This window comes from Cetorhinus maximus, chromosome 8 (genome assembly GCF_964194155.1).
Source record: "Cetorhinus maximus chromosome 8, sCetMax3.hap1.1, whole genome shotgun sequence".
NCBI classification, from domain to species: Eukaryota; Metazoa; Chordata; class Chondrichthyes; order Lamniformes; family Cetorhinidae; genus Cetorhinus; species Cetorhinus maximus.
Genome location: NC_135886.1, coordinates 111,036,326 through 111,051,507, shown reverse-complemented (window position 1 = coordinate 111,051,507; position 15,182 = coordinate 111,036,326). Strand labels below are relative to the sequence as shown.

Sequence of the window (15,182 nt, the reverse complement as noted above, 5' to 3'; positions counted from 1 at the left end):
AGGCAAAGTCTGTTCCTTGAACCATTTCACCTTCCATACAATAACATCAGAATAAAAAAGATGAGAAACAATTGATGATTTATGTTGGCTTTGCACTGAGAAGCAAAGTCCTGTCATGCAGCATTTTGAGAAGCGTCAAGAAATTGTCTATGTATTAAATTATGAGCACTGGAATGCACAATGTTGAAGGCTGTTTGAGATTGTAAATAGAGTTCATCTTCAAGTCTTAGAGCAGGAATAAATTTATCATTCGCTGAGAAAATCTTTCCTACCTTACTCACTGGAACTTGTTCTGCACCATGCTTCAGAGGCCTGACAGTGCCATGACAGAAACCAGCATAATATTTATTATTCCCATTGCTTTCATGGATTCTGGACATCTCAGTTCCAACTACAGCATCATCTGGAAAGGTAAAGTGCATAATGTCATACAATATGCCATAGAGTGATCAGTGACAACCTTGTCATTCTTTGTTGGCAGGTGATCCTAGTTTAACACTGCCTTGGTTCAGCAAAGGTTCACTGAAGTGAAACAAATAATTAAAAACAATTGTATCTAATAAAGCTTGACTAATTACTTAACTCATGGTTAATTGTTATATGACAGTACAGACATCATTCTGGGAGCCATATGAGTCGCACACCAAATAAGTAAAATACAACCTGCCACTTTATAAGAAGTTCTTTGTGTAATTTATACATAGTCACACATATTTTATGAGACCACCCCCCACCCCGCACCCACAAACCAAACCTTAGCTTCAGAAGAGTATTCCTATTGCATTTACATAACATTTCAAACTCCCCCATGTTTTTCATGTCGGCACGTCAGTGTTAGATTGCTGAAGCAGGCCCAATTACAGGTAGCCTTGGAACAGCTTCCTGCCATAGGTATATGTTAGTTGCAACCTGATTGAGACGTTCAGGATTTCTACTTGTGTTCCATATTGACTGGCAGAATGAGGAGGCTATTCTGTCTGGTATGTGGATTCAGATGTAGATGAAAGTGAACACATTCAGCTACTTTGACTTGTAGGATTTTGACAAGTATGATACCAATTTTAAAGTTATTAAATTGAAATATAATTAACAGCTTTATATACCAAAAATTACCTCAATTACATCTGTTCCACAGGACATCTTTAACTCTTTACAGTCTCCTCTAAATTCAAAATTGAAGTGAACAGCCAAACCCTACAGTGCAGGACAGCAGTGAAGTTGTAAGGAGTAGGAGGGAAAACCATAAAGTAGTGATTAAAGTTATATTTCCCCCACCTCCTACCCACAGTTGACCCCACTAATTGAACCATACCTTCTGTTGCTTAGTATCTATGCTCTGGAATTCCTTACTAAAATCCCTCCATCTCCCCGCTTCCACATCCTCCTTTAAGACTAGATTTCTCCTTCTTTGTTCAGCATCCGCTTCTTTGATTGAACCTCTGTGAATGTTTTATTTTCTAGATTAAAAGGTACTGTAGAAATACAAATTGTTGTTAATCTTTAGTCCCTAGTTTCCCTCATCTGTTTCTCATTGCCAACATTCTCTGTCAAAATTGACTCTGCTGCTCTCTGTGACTCCCCGTGGTTCCGGCCATGTTTGAAAACTTTTCCCTGTCCCATGCTCCCTCCACATAAACATTGGCATCCCTTGTTAAAAATTTTCCGCCCTCTGTTCCAATCCAAGTATCGGTATTCCCTTTCTCTAAACTTTCCTGCTGTTGCTGACCAATTGCCCTCTATTCATGTCCCCAATCCAAAGATCTGTGGCACTTCTCTTTGGGCCATTCTGCTATTGTTAGCTCACTTTTCACCTTCTGTTTCTGAGCCTGTTCCAAATGTCAACATGGCTTCAATTATTCAGATTCAAAAACCTGCAAACCATTCCATCATCTGTCTGCTGGAAATAAGACAGGGGATTCAGAAAGGAAAGAAAAAATCAATGCGTATCTAAGAAAAGGGACAAGTGCTATGAATAGGAGGAAATGGGATTTAGGGAAACATTAAGGCATGGAGGGGAAAAGGGGGGATTAGAGAAAAAGTGGGAAAGGAAAAGCAATAATTCAGGGAGGGACCAAATGGGAATGTTGTTTTACCTCCTGCCTAGTGTTAATAATCAACTTCAATGGAGTGTAAACTGAGTGAAATCAACAGCACACCCAATCCCAGTCAGACTAATGGGATAGGTCAAACTTGCTTCCATTGGGTAGGGTGTCAAATCAACATTCCACTTGATCCAGTGGGTTTCCACCTAGTGGGCAGAATCTTCCCAGCGCCGTGGGGGCAGGTTTAAGATGGGACTGGGAGGAAATTCACAGAATCTGGCATCGGGTTAGTGGGCATACATGGTCCTATCTCTAATTGATCTTTCTGGAAGCAGGTCACCACTGGCAGACGCTACCCATCCAGCAGTGATGAATAGCCAATCTGCATAATTAATTGCCCATGTGAGGGCTGATTAGGGGTTCTCTTGGGATCTTTCCATTGGTGCCGATGAGCCCCCTACTGAGGGCCAAGCCCAGCAGGTGGTGGCTTGTCAGCAGTTGGCTTTGGGAGGCAGAGGAAAGCCACCTACGCTCACCCTCTCACCACAACCATGGACATCAGTGGGTCTCAGCAGTGGCCACACTGTGAAGGGGTTTTTCCGCCTGAAAGTGGACAAGATTCCATCCAGTGAGCCAGATTAAAACTGCCCCCAAGTTGTTCTACTTGAGCAAGTACATAGCAACATGGTTCATATTAATTTGTCCTTTTAATGTACTATAGGTTGAAACTTTTTGTGTCTGCTTCTCAAGTAAGATCCCAATTGCTGCTGGATGGAGGTCAGCCCAAGTCTCTCTTTCAACTACGTTTCTGGGAATATGGAAATCTAGATTTTATATAGCTCCAAAATTTGTTTCTTCATGTTTTTTGGGGGGAACAGATTGCTGCCATGGATTTCTTTGTATGTATCTGTATTAATGCTTTACCTATCTCCTGATCAATTAGTTTTTGATGTAAACAAAGTTGGGCAATTCTTGTGTTGATACTATGTGCAGAAAATGTTTGTGCGGATTACTGGGACCTGAAAATCTTACACAATGTCAAAATTTGGACCTCTGTACCAAAAACTAAAGAAAGCTGTTAATCTGTTCTCAGCAAGCAAGAAAAAGAAAAGATAAAGTGAGCTTCAAGCAAAAAAGTCAAACCCAAGTTATTGGTGAAAGACTGTTTGGACATTGCAAAATGTGAGTTATGTCAAGCAAAACTAAATATGATATTTTTATACCTCCTCCAGCAAAATTAAATTCTTGTATGACTGAGGAATGGCTGAGCTGGAAAAGGCATTAAGAACACTTTCAGATCAAATCTGAACAGGCTGACAGAACTTAATTTAGACAGGCAAAACAGCAACTTGAATTTACATGGCACCTTCAAAGTAGTAAAATGCTTCACAGCAGCATTACCAAACACACTTTGACATCAAACCACATAAGGAGATATTAGGACCAGTGGTCAAAATCCTAATCAAAGGAGTGTCTTAAAGGAGAAGAGTAAAGTGGAGAGATGGATGCCTGAATTTTTCCAAGCTGAAAATTCCTGGCTCCGCAAACCCAACCTGGGAAGAAGCACCTCGGATGGTCAGGTTACCAGATTATCATTCCCAGGCAGAGGGCAGGGAGTGGGTGGGAGCAAGTTGGCGGGGGGCGGTGGTGCAGGTGTTAATAAGAGTTGTGCCTGCCATCCCCAGAAACAGTTCAAAGGCAGCACAGGGGCAGCCTGGTGCTGAGGAGGGGTGGCCAAAATGCCGGCCTCGGTGATCCCACTGCAAAAACAACAATAAAACAAAAAAACAGCGGTCTAACCCTTACCCTCTCACACCACCTCAGACCCAACACACTCTACTCCATCCATGCCAACCCATGCCACCCCATGCCCCCTACCCATCCCCTCACAGCCTCTCATATTCTCCATGCCAACCTATGCTCCCTACCCACATCATAGGGGGAGGCAATGGCATAGTGTTATTGTCACTGGACTAGTATTCCGGAGGCCCAGGGTAATGCTCTGGGGACCTGGGTTTGAATCCCACCACGGCAGATGATGAAATTTGAATTCAATAAAAATCTGGAATTAAAAGTCTAATGATGACCATTGTCAATTGTTGTACAAACCCATCTGGTTCACTAATGTCCTTTAGGGAAGGAAATCTGCTGTCCTCACCTGGCCTGGCCTACATGTGACTCCAGACCCACAGTAATGTGGTTGGCTCTTAAATACCCCCTAAACATGGGCAATTAGGGATGGGTAATAAATGCTGGCCTAGTCAGTGATGCCCATATCCCATAAATAATAAAAAAACCATGACTTAGTGCCAACTCATGCTAACCCATGCTCCCCACCCACCATCATTTGCCCTTACATTCTGCATGCCAACTCACCCAGTATCAGCCATGGGCAGACCTGGGCCCATGCTGAGAGGAAATAAAATAAGCACCTATTGATGAATTCACTGTTTTAAAAAAAACACTCTCTTTGATAAAAACCCATTCATAATATTTAAATTCCTTCAACCACTTAATCCATGAATCCATAAAACAAAAGCAAAAGAACACAAGAAATATGAGCAGGGGTAGACAATTTGGCCCATTGAGCCTGCTCCACCATTCAATATGATCATGACAGATCTTGGGCTTCAGCTCTATTTTCCCACCCACTCTCCATATCCCTTAATTCCATGAGAGACCACAAATCTGTCTATCCCAGCCTTAAATGTATTCAGCAATGGATCATCCAAACTCTCTAGGGCAGAGAATTCCAAAGATTCACAACCATTTGTGTGAAGTAATTTCCCTTCATCTCAGCATTTGTATAACAACAGATATTTGTATTCACACCTCCAAATCAAAGACTTTATAGCCACTTGGAGCAGTCAATCAAACTGTGAACTGACAAGAACCCCACTGTGATAATGATAGGTTATAAAATCAATCATACAGCACAAATCCTATAATATTGACCCTCAGGCTTATGTCAATTTAGAGGCCAGGAGTTTAAATCCCTTGACAGCTTGGCAGTTCCAATGAGCTTTGACAATTCCCTTGACAGCTTGACAGTCCCACTGAACTTGACAGTTCCAATGAGCTTATTCACTATTTACACACATTCATGTCTAACTTTAGCACTTCCAAAGAGCACTTGACCTCTCCAAGGGGCACCTTACCTTCCCAAAGATGGCCCTAGGCCTATCCAAAAGGGTAACCTATCTCTCAAAAGAACTCTGCTAACTTTAGACTTTCTCCTGATAGGCCTAAAGTGCTAAAGTCATGTTTTGGATATCCCACTGGCAAAAATTAGAACTGACTGAAGGCAGCTGCAATTTAACATGTGCAGCTGCCTCCATGAACTACGGATGTGCAAATTATAACCCCCATTCCCTCCCACCAGCACGAATGGCAGGTGTCAGGTTCAAGGGTGGGACTTACGAAACCTGGCCTCCAGCACCATTTTGGATAAGCTGGAAACCCTCTCTGTCATTTTGAAAAGGCCAGAGAGGTTTATGGAGGGACTGCCAAGGTTTCAGGTTTAGGCAACAGACTGCTTGGCAGTCAATGATGAAATAAGTAAAATTGGAGATATTCAAGAATTGGAGGAGCACAGAGGATTAGAATGCTGATGTAGGCTACAAAGATGTAGGGGTAATGCCATGGAAGGATTTGTATGTAAGGATGAGAATTTTAAAATTGCATTGCTTATTAAACACACAGGTGATAAAGCAAAGGGATTTCTTAGACCACTCAATCTGAAATTGATAGTGAAAAATAAAAAGCAAGGTACACTGATCAAAAATTCTTTGGGCATTTCACTATCGAGAAAATACAATTTATGAAAGGTCTAAAGTTAAACAGTATATCTATTAAATCTATTTGTTCTAAATAGGTAATCAACCATGTATACTGAAAGCTACAGCATCTGTAGGTGCAATAAAGAGCAGACAACAAAGTATATACTGTAAGTTTAAGCACAAGGAAAGCCATAATAAGTTTGGTAAATGTAATAAATGTTGACACGCACCACTCATTAGGGAAGACTGCCAAGATTTCATGAGTACCATTAGCACATGCGGGAATTTAAGAAACCCACATTAAACAAGTGGAGAATCAGGGTCCATGGAAAGCTCTGAACCGTGAGCATATTCCTTCTTCAAGTCCCTCTGTGCATGAAAATTGAAGCCTGAAGCCATTGAACAATTACTTTTGCACATTAGGCACAGAATGTTTAAGATAATGTAATCGTGGAGATTCATCCATTTTTAAGCATTCAGATGTCATAAAGATGCATTTAAAAATAAATATAATTCATTTTACGTCTCCGAGGAGAAATTAAGGAATAAAAAAATGGTCATAAAACACCTGAAATATAGCTTTGGACCATGTATTACCTAAAATTATGAATGTAAATTTACCACCTATTCAGAACTGGCACAAATTCAGGAAATTCACACAAGCTGCCCTTTTGCATGGAGGCAGAACAATGTTAATGTGTGACAGAAATAAACCAAGCAAAACTTTTTGGCCCATTTTAACAGCAGCCTGCAATGATCACTTTGGGGACCATGAATTAGGCTGCTCTGTGCCAGAACCCATCAATTGGTCCACGACTATCGAGTTGAGGAGCATTGGGAGTAGGGCTGAGATTAAATATTGAAATACAGTTCCCATCTGTTTCAGGCAAGAATAATGGCCAACTATTTCAAGGCCCACTCAAAAATTAAGCAGTGGGGAGTTAGGCAACCAATGGGCCGGACTTATTTTTAAAAAAAAATATTTGCCTGCAGACCCCTTAAATGAGGTGTAGGCATATGAAAATCTCCCACCTTCTGTAAAAATAGTTTAATTGTCTATGTTGATAGAAGTGAAGAAAATCACTTAATATTCCACTGATACACATCAAACTGTGGTATCAACTGTAGAGCTGCTTCAAATTATACCAAGCATTTGTGCTTACTAGACTGTGGTACATAAATGAGCAACTAGCAGATTAGCATGTATAATGAGAAGAAAAGAGATTAGGATGTTAAATTAAAGTACTTGTGTGGCGAAATACTGATGGAAGCAATATATACTTCTAGCAAATGCATTATCATAATGACAATAGGTGCAGCTTTGTGGCCACTTGTGTTTTATGAAGGGGTTTTTATATTCATTCACGAGACGTGAGAGTCACTAGCAAGGCCAGCATTTATTGTCCATCTCTAATTGCCTTTGAGAAGATGGTAGTGAACCATTGAAATTCGTGTAGTGAAGATACTCCCACAGTAGAGAGTGCCAGGGTTTTGACCCAGCAACGACAAAGGAACCATAATCCATTTCCATGATGGGTTGATGCATGACTTAAAGGAGAACTTGGAGGTGATGGTCCTTCTATGTACTTGTGTATGAACGCAAGGCAGCTTTGAGGGTACATCAGTGCAAAAGTGACAGCACATCAGCAGTTTTATTTTAGTGCACTAAAGACAGTGCAACCATCTCGAATAGGTAATCTCACATTTCTGAGGTTCATACCCAGTACTGTTCCAACCTGATCTGCGGCTGTATTTTTGAAATACTCTGGGCTCCTACTGGGCTGCTTAGAACTGTATGAACATATTTTTCAATGTTTTTAATGTGTGTTGAAAGGGCAAGCATCTGCATGTCTTGTTACATGTAACAATGTAACAATTAACTGTCCGATGAGCGATGAGCAGATCCCTCAATGCGGCATATCAGACCTAACACAGAACGCCTTTGTTGCTGAGCTCAATGCAAAGTTTAGCTAGCAGCATAACCTGGAACTGCCAGCCATAAATCACACTCTGCCATTATTATTGGTATCTGTAGCAACCAAAGTGACTTGGCAAAGTAAATTTTGATTGCTGTTCTTGGTGTTATAAAAAGTATTTTTTCAAGTACTACATGAATATTTCATGATGACTAGAGTGATCACACCTCCATGTGATAATTGCAAATTAGGGAGGTCATTCAACCCACCTTAATTCAACTATGCTGAGCTATGCTGATGCTTTCCAATTGTACTATTCCTAAACAGTTTCACAGTTAAGGCCTTTTTGTGAAGAATCTCTTGATGTCTGTCCTAAAATTATCCTTTTCCAATTTGTACTTGTGGCCCTAGTTCAACATTCACAATTTAATTTGAAGTAATATTCTAGGTTAAAATTTTTTACACCCTTAACAATGTTAAAGGTCTCAACAATATTCCCTCCGAGGCATCCCAATTGTTGGCTGAAATGGCCAAGTTTCTCCAGTATTTCCTTATCATTCAAACCTCTACGATGGGGATCAGTTATGTGGTTTTTGGCTGCACTGTCTCCAGTGCTCGAGTGTCTCTCTTGTTTCTTGGCAACCAAAACTGGATGCAGTATTTAAGGTGCAACCTGACTAGAGCACTATATCACTGCCTCTTCTGACTTATATTCTATTGTTTCGGCTATGTTACATTCTTTTTGAGTAAAGATGTCATATTGGCATAACAATCTGAACTCATTAGCTGTCCATAACTCATTAGTATTTTCTCCTCCATTAAGCAATCAGTTTCACTTGATGTGATATTTATGATAAGAGCCGGAGTAAATCTTTTGGCTCATTGAGCTTGCCCTGCCAGATTGTCAGCAGTGGTGGCTATTTATCTTTTCAGTCTCACTTCCTCGCACACTCCCCATCATTTAATACCTTACTACACAAATAGCCATCTATCTCTCCTGTAAATACTTCAATTGGTTTTCCATCTCTTGCCTTCTGAGGTAATGTGTTCTATACTCATAAATCGTCGTGTAAACATTTTCCTAAATTCAATTTAAACTTGAATTTTAAAGTTATATTCCCTTGTAAATTTCACACTAGAAGAAAGAATTGTTCCCTGCCTACTCTCAATTACTTCATTATTTTAAACATCTAGGTCAGGTTATCCCTTAAACTCCTTTTTGAGCACAAGCCACATTTATAGAGTTCCCGAATCATAGAAGATGTTCTGCCCTTTTTATACAATGGATACAAAAAATAAATAAAAAAGATTAAAGGTGCAGAAGATGAACAATGGTAGGGGTAGGAGAAGACGTTAAAAGGTTTACTAAAGAGTGGGGTTTACAGAAGGATTTTAACAGCAAAGAGAGAAGTGGGGGATTGATAGGGTTTAGAGCAGTAATTCTCAAGAATAAGCTATAAGCAAATGGTGATTGAACAAACACTTTGTGTCTATCTTCACAGTAGAAGACACAAATTACATACCAGAGTAACCAAGGGGAGGGGGGTTAAAAGAATGAGAAACATGAAGTAATTAATATCCGCAGAGAAAGAGTAATGGGGAAATTTAAGGGATTAAAATCTGAAAAATCCCCAGGACTTGATGGCCTACATCCTGGGGTTCTAAAACAGGTAGTTGCAGAGATAGTGTTATGCATTGGTTATGATTTTCCAAAATTCTCTAGATTCTAAAATGGTCCCAGGAGACTGGAGTTAGGAAACGTAACACCGACATTCAAAAAGGAGGAAAAGAGAAAACAGGGACCACAGTCCAGTTAGCTTGCCATCAGTCATTGGGAAAATGCTGGTATCTATTATTAAGGAAGAATTAACAATGCACTTTGAAAATCATAGCATGAATAGGCAAAATCTACATGGCTTTACAGAAGGGAAATTGTGTTTGAAAAATGTATTAGAAGTTTTTGAGGATGTAACTAGTAGAGCAGATAAAGGGGAACCAGTAGATGTATTATACTTGGATTTCCAAAAGGCATTGGAGAACGTGCCACACAAAAAGCTAATACACAAGATAAGGGCTCGGGGAGTTTAGGTTAATTTTTTGGCATGGATAGAGGATTGGGTAATGGACAGGAAGTAAAGCATAGGAATAAATGGGGCATTTTCAAATTGGAAGGCTGTGACTAGCGGAGTGCTGCAAGAATCAGTGCTGGGGCCTTAGCTATATACAATCTATATTAATGGCTTAGACAAAGTGACCAAGAGTAACACATCTAAGTTAGCTGACAACCCAAAGCTATGTGGGAGTGTAAGCTGTGAAAAGGAAACAAAGAGGCTGCAAAGAGATAGACAGGTTAAATGACTGGGTGAGGTCTTGTGGCTCAGTAGGTAGTTCCCCTGCCTTTAAGCCAGAAGCTCTGGGTTCAAATCCTGCTCCAGGACTTGCTAGCCACAGAAGGAGTAATGCTGTTCAAACAGGTTAATAATCAGGCTGCTTCAACAATTCCCCAAAGGGGGAAAAAAGTGTGTATGATGATACCAAACAAACAATCAAGTGTAATTGAGGTGGCTGATGGAGTATACTGTGAGGTTATTCACTTTGGTAGTAAGAAGAGAAAAGCAAGAACTTTTTTAAAAAGTGTGAAACTTGTTGACATTCAAAGGGAATTGGATGTACTCATACAAGAAACAAAGAAAGGTAGCATGTAGGTACTGCAAGCAATTAGAGAAACAAATGGAATGTTGGGGATTGGAGTACAAGAATAAGGAAGTCTTGCTACAATTGCACAGGGCTTGGGTGAGGCCACACCTGAAGTTTTTGTCTCCATTTTTAAGGAAGGATATGTATCAGAGGTGGTGCAGCAAAGATTCACTAAACTGGTTCCTGGAATGAGAGAATTGTCCTATGATGAGAGGCTGAGTAAACTAGATCTATATTCTCATTATTCTAATTGAAAAATACAAGATTCTAAAGGAGCTTGACAGGGTGGGCACTGAGGCCGTAATTTTCATTCCGATGGAAAGGCTCTCTGTCTTTGTGAAAATAGAAGCGGATGCTCAGATCTGGAAGTCCTGTCCCCAAACCCAGACCCCACCATTTTCGCAGGGAGGGGAAATGGGGGTGGGTTCTAATCTGTGATTCATGGAGGCAACTGTACATGTTAAAGTACGGCTGCCTCAGGCTGTCAAGCTGTCAAGGGACTTTGGGAAAAAAACAGTTGACAGTGTTAAAAAAAAATAGTACTTGCTATTTCATTCTGTCTGTTGACAGAAGCCTGAGGTCTATCATAACAGGAAGGCTGATTTCACAACCTATCATTATCACAGTGGGGTGTCTCAATTCACATTTTTGATTGACAGCTCCAAATGGTTATAAACTCTTTGAAGTGGGACAATGAATACAAATGCTTGTTTTCATAAGGAATTGTAGGAAGCTAAATGTAGTGAGTGGGTTTTTATCAGAGAGTTTTTTTTGAAATAGTGAATTCATCAATAACCAATTTAGAACTTTATTTAATTTCAGCTTGGATCCTCAGGTCTGCCCATGGTGGATACTGGGTGAGTTGGCATGGTAGGCATAAGGGCAAAGGCTAGTGGGTGGTGGGCAAGGTTTGGCATGAGTTTGCACTAAGTTTGCAGAGGGACTGTAAAGGACTATGGGGAATGGGTGGGATGCCTAAGTTGGCATGGGAGTATGGGGGCCATGGGATGGATGGGTGTAGGACATAGGTTAGCATAGAGGGTATGAGTGGCCTTTATGGGTGGATGGTGCATGAGGGGCCATGAAGGGGTGGGTCAGGTGCCTGGGGTAACATGGGTTGGCATGGATGGGTCATGGGGGGTGAGGGGGTGTGGGTGGTGAGAGCTGGAGTGCTGTTTTTTGTTTTATTCATTTTTGATATCTTCGACAAGTTGGAAGAGCACTGAGGCAGGTCTTGCACCAAGCCTGCCCCCACACCTGGCAGCCTTCTCACTCTTTCCAGGAGTTATCTCGACTCTGTGCTCCCAACTTGGGAGCAAAAATTCAGGCCTGAGAGTTTGTTTCCCCTGGCTTGGGAACCTAGAACATGGGGATGCAAAGTCAGGATAAGGGTTAGATCATTTAGGACTGAGATGAGGCAAAATTTCTTCACTCAAAGCGTTGTGAAAACAGATTTTTAGTCTCTCGGGGAATCAAGGGATACAGGGAGTGGCGAGAAAATGGAACTAAGGCCAAAGGTCATCCACGATCGTATTGAATTGTGGAGCAGCCTCGAGTGGCCATATAGTTTATGCCTGTTCTTGCGTGACATAAAGGGAAAGGGAAATGTACAAAGGCAAGAGTCAGAGGGTCAAAGAATATAGGAAAGTACATAAGGCTGGTGGAGAAGCAAAGATGAAGTTGATGGTTGGGTGGGTGGCTAGGAACGGTTTTATGGTGAGAGCAAGAACTCTAAATTCAAATCTTTCAGGAACAGGGGCCAGAATTTTCCAGCCACCCGGCAGTGGGTTTCCCCACGGCAGGGCCAGCGAGCCATTGAAATCTCCAGTCATATTGGTGGGACTGGATGATTCCACCAGTGAGAGGGGCTGGAATTCCCAGCCAGGGAGTTAATGTGCATCAGCAAAGATGGGGAAGATTGAGAGCAAGTTTGAATGTTGACAGTGGAGTCATGAACATGTTAGAATTCATATAGTGTGGAGATGGAAAGCTAGCAAGAATAGTGAAGGAATCAGTTCCTCAGGTAACACTGAGGAAGAAGAGAAAACAATTGGATGCTGAGACAAACCTGCCAAATTCTAAAAACTGCCTAACAGTCTCAAAATCAGTACATAATCTGTGCTCAATTAGTCATCTCCCTGAGTAAAACAATAATGGTACAACAATTCAGTCAGAGTTCCTGATTGCTATTGAATGGTCGCAGTTGGGATTGTGCGGGCATTAGGGCAGAATGGACTGGACTTGACTGTAATGCCATCCACAGTCAAATAGCTTGAAGGCACTTACTACCTGACTTCAGATGTGAATTATGTTTATTTTTATCTAAGGACTTGGCTGCTGGAGTCTTTGGAATCACACCCTTGTGAGATTTTGAGGTAGAAATCAGGAGATGGGGCCAATATTACATTGCATTCCTATCTCCGTCTCCAATCTGCTGTGATTTTTTTGGTACCCGGGGTCTTAATTGGCCTGGAGACAAGTCTGTTGCCATTTTGGTAGACCCGACTAGGAAATGGAAGTGGGTCAATTCTGGACCAAACCCAATGAAAGGCCTGCCTCGGCTGCTGTCTTTGTTGAAAAACTCAAAGTCATTTGTGGTGGAAGATATTGAGGTTGCTGAGAATTGATGGCTGCACCTTGGAATATGAGTACTGATCTTCATACATTCTCTCTCTTTGCTTTGAGATATGTGAAAGCCTCTATGAAAGATGGCTCTGCATCGTGGAACTCTAATAAAATAGTCAAACCATTGTAGACTCCTTGGAGCCTTCAATCTGCTACCTCAGAGCCCCCCGCAACAAATACACTGATGGCCCAACCTGCTTCTGCTCCTCCCTGAATATGCCTGCACTCTGTCATGAGCAACAGGTCCCAGCAGAGTCTCAGGCCACACGTCCCTCTGACCATTAGGAAAAAGCAGTTCAGGCCAGTAATCTTAATTCCCAGTTTTTGCTGGTGTTCCATTTTAAGGTATACAACACCAGTTCAGATCAGTATTCTTATTTCCCAATTTTTGATAGTTTTTTTCATTCTGGGTGAGGAGTCCCTAAGACAGCAGCAGGAGGAGGAGTTGCCCAAGGATGTATTGTCACAGCAGACTAGCACACCAAACACCAGTGCAGATACTAGCACCTCAATGGGACCAGTGTGAGAAACAGTGGCACTTGGCGAGGAGCACATCACTCGTGTACAGACGGAGATATCTAAGGCAGAGGCATCTGTGGACAGTCCCCCTTGGAGGGGGAGGACTCTGGGCAGTGAGAAAGGTCCTCAGGAGTCAAAGCTTGGGGCTCAGTACTTGGGAAAGCAGGAGCCGCTGTGTGGCCCTCTGTCTGAGTTCCCTGAGGCTGTGCAGGCTCATGTACAGTGATTGGAGGAGTCCAGTGTCTTAGGGTTTTGAGCACATGAACTCCTCCCATGGACGGGTGGTCAGCCTCATGGAGAGCCTTATGCAGAAGCATCTGGAATGCAAGCAGACAGCATCATGTCCTACACAGATTGCAGGACACTTTATATAGCCTGGACCAGTCAGTTCAGAACATAAGCACTGATTATCCATAGAATACATGAAGCTCTGGGCTTAGACAGGATATTTGCATGGAGTAGCCCAATGGTTGCTGGAGGGGATGCTAGCTGTGTCCCAGCAGCAGACTCCCTCAGGCCAACAGGAGAGCCTACCAAGGGCTGAGGATGTGCCAGAGGAGGATGAGGGCCCCACAGTTCTCATGCCACCCTCATCATCCCAGTTTCCTCAGCCCCTCTGACAGAGGGAGTATCTGTGGAGCAGGGCCCATTAGCGAGGGCTGCCTCTGCAGAAACGCTAGCAGAGCAGTCCCAGTGGAGACCGCAATGGGTCACTCTTAGATGAGGAAAACCACCACAGCCTTGACAGCCATAAAGCCAGAGATATGAGCCGGCTGTCTCCACCTCCTTTGAGGCAACAAGGGAATCATAACATAGGAGTACCCGGATGTGTAGAGCATCGCATTGGTTGATCACGAAGTGGGTCACAGTGGTGTGTTGTAGATGTTGCATGCCAGGATTAAGCTTGACTCACTATGTAAATAATTTCTGTTATGACCAGGTGAGGTGAGGTGGAATAGCTCCCCTCTTTTCCACTTCTCATTTGATTATAACGGGGTTTTTTTTATTTAAAAGGATGTATCTGCCAATTTTGTAAGTGTTTAACTGTTTACATGCTGCGATTATAAAAGAACCAATAGGACACATTTTCCTGAATTTAACAAAGAAAGAGGTTAGTTTTATTGTAGTTACACTGATCTGGGTAAAATAAGCAAATATACACCAGCTTCCTCATGTGCACACATACTCAGAGTGCCCACAGACACACAAATACAGATTCCAGAGTGAGGAAGGATAGGTTGGTCAAATTAGATTCCGTAAGTAAAAGGGATATATGGTCAGTGGTTCAGTGGCTCTGTTTTCAGACCCTCCTTCCGTGGTCCTGATATTTTGAATTAAAGTTACAGTCGATTAATTTGGCTGTTCCTCTGGAGACAGTGGTACTGAGAAGAATTTCTGTTTTAAAAGGTCTTTGTGCACAGAAGATGTGCTCTGGTTGGTCTCAATCAGCAAACAGGGTTCAAAGCTTGCTAGGAAGGCTGGAGAGAGAGCAAGGCTCAACAGCTTCAGCTGCTTGTCCGCAGTTCATCAGCATCTCAGCATCAACTTTCTGCCAAAATGTTTCTTTTTTAACACACAGAAGGGGTTTGCTGGTCATGTGACTT

The 15,182-nt window shown here is 42.0% G+C and overlaps 1 protein-coding gene across 4 annotated transcripts in view; it reads right to left on the bottom strand.

Annotated features, from left to right (window-relative positions):
* The window catches only part of arhgef9a (Cdc42 guanine nucleotide exchange factor (GEF) 9a), a 404,937-nt gene that overhangs the window by 349,562 nt on the left and 40,193 nt on the right, over nucleotides 1–15,182 (bottom strand). For all 4 annotated transcript variants that reach the window (XM_078547438.1, XM_078547441.1, XM_078547439.1 and 1 more), the window contains one exon: nucleotides 273–403. In XM_078547438.1, coding sequence (XP_078403564.1) covers nucleotides 273–403 — 131 coding nt within the window. The remainder of the gene's footprint in view (nucleotides 1–272; nucleotides 404–15,182) is intronic.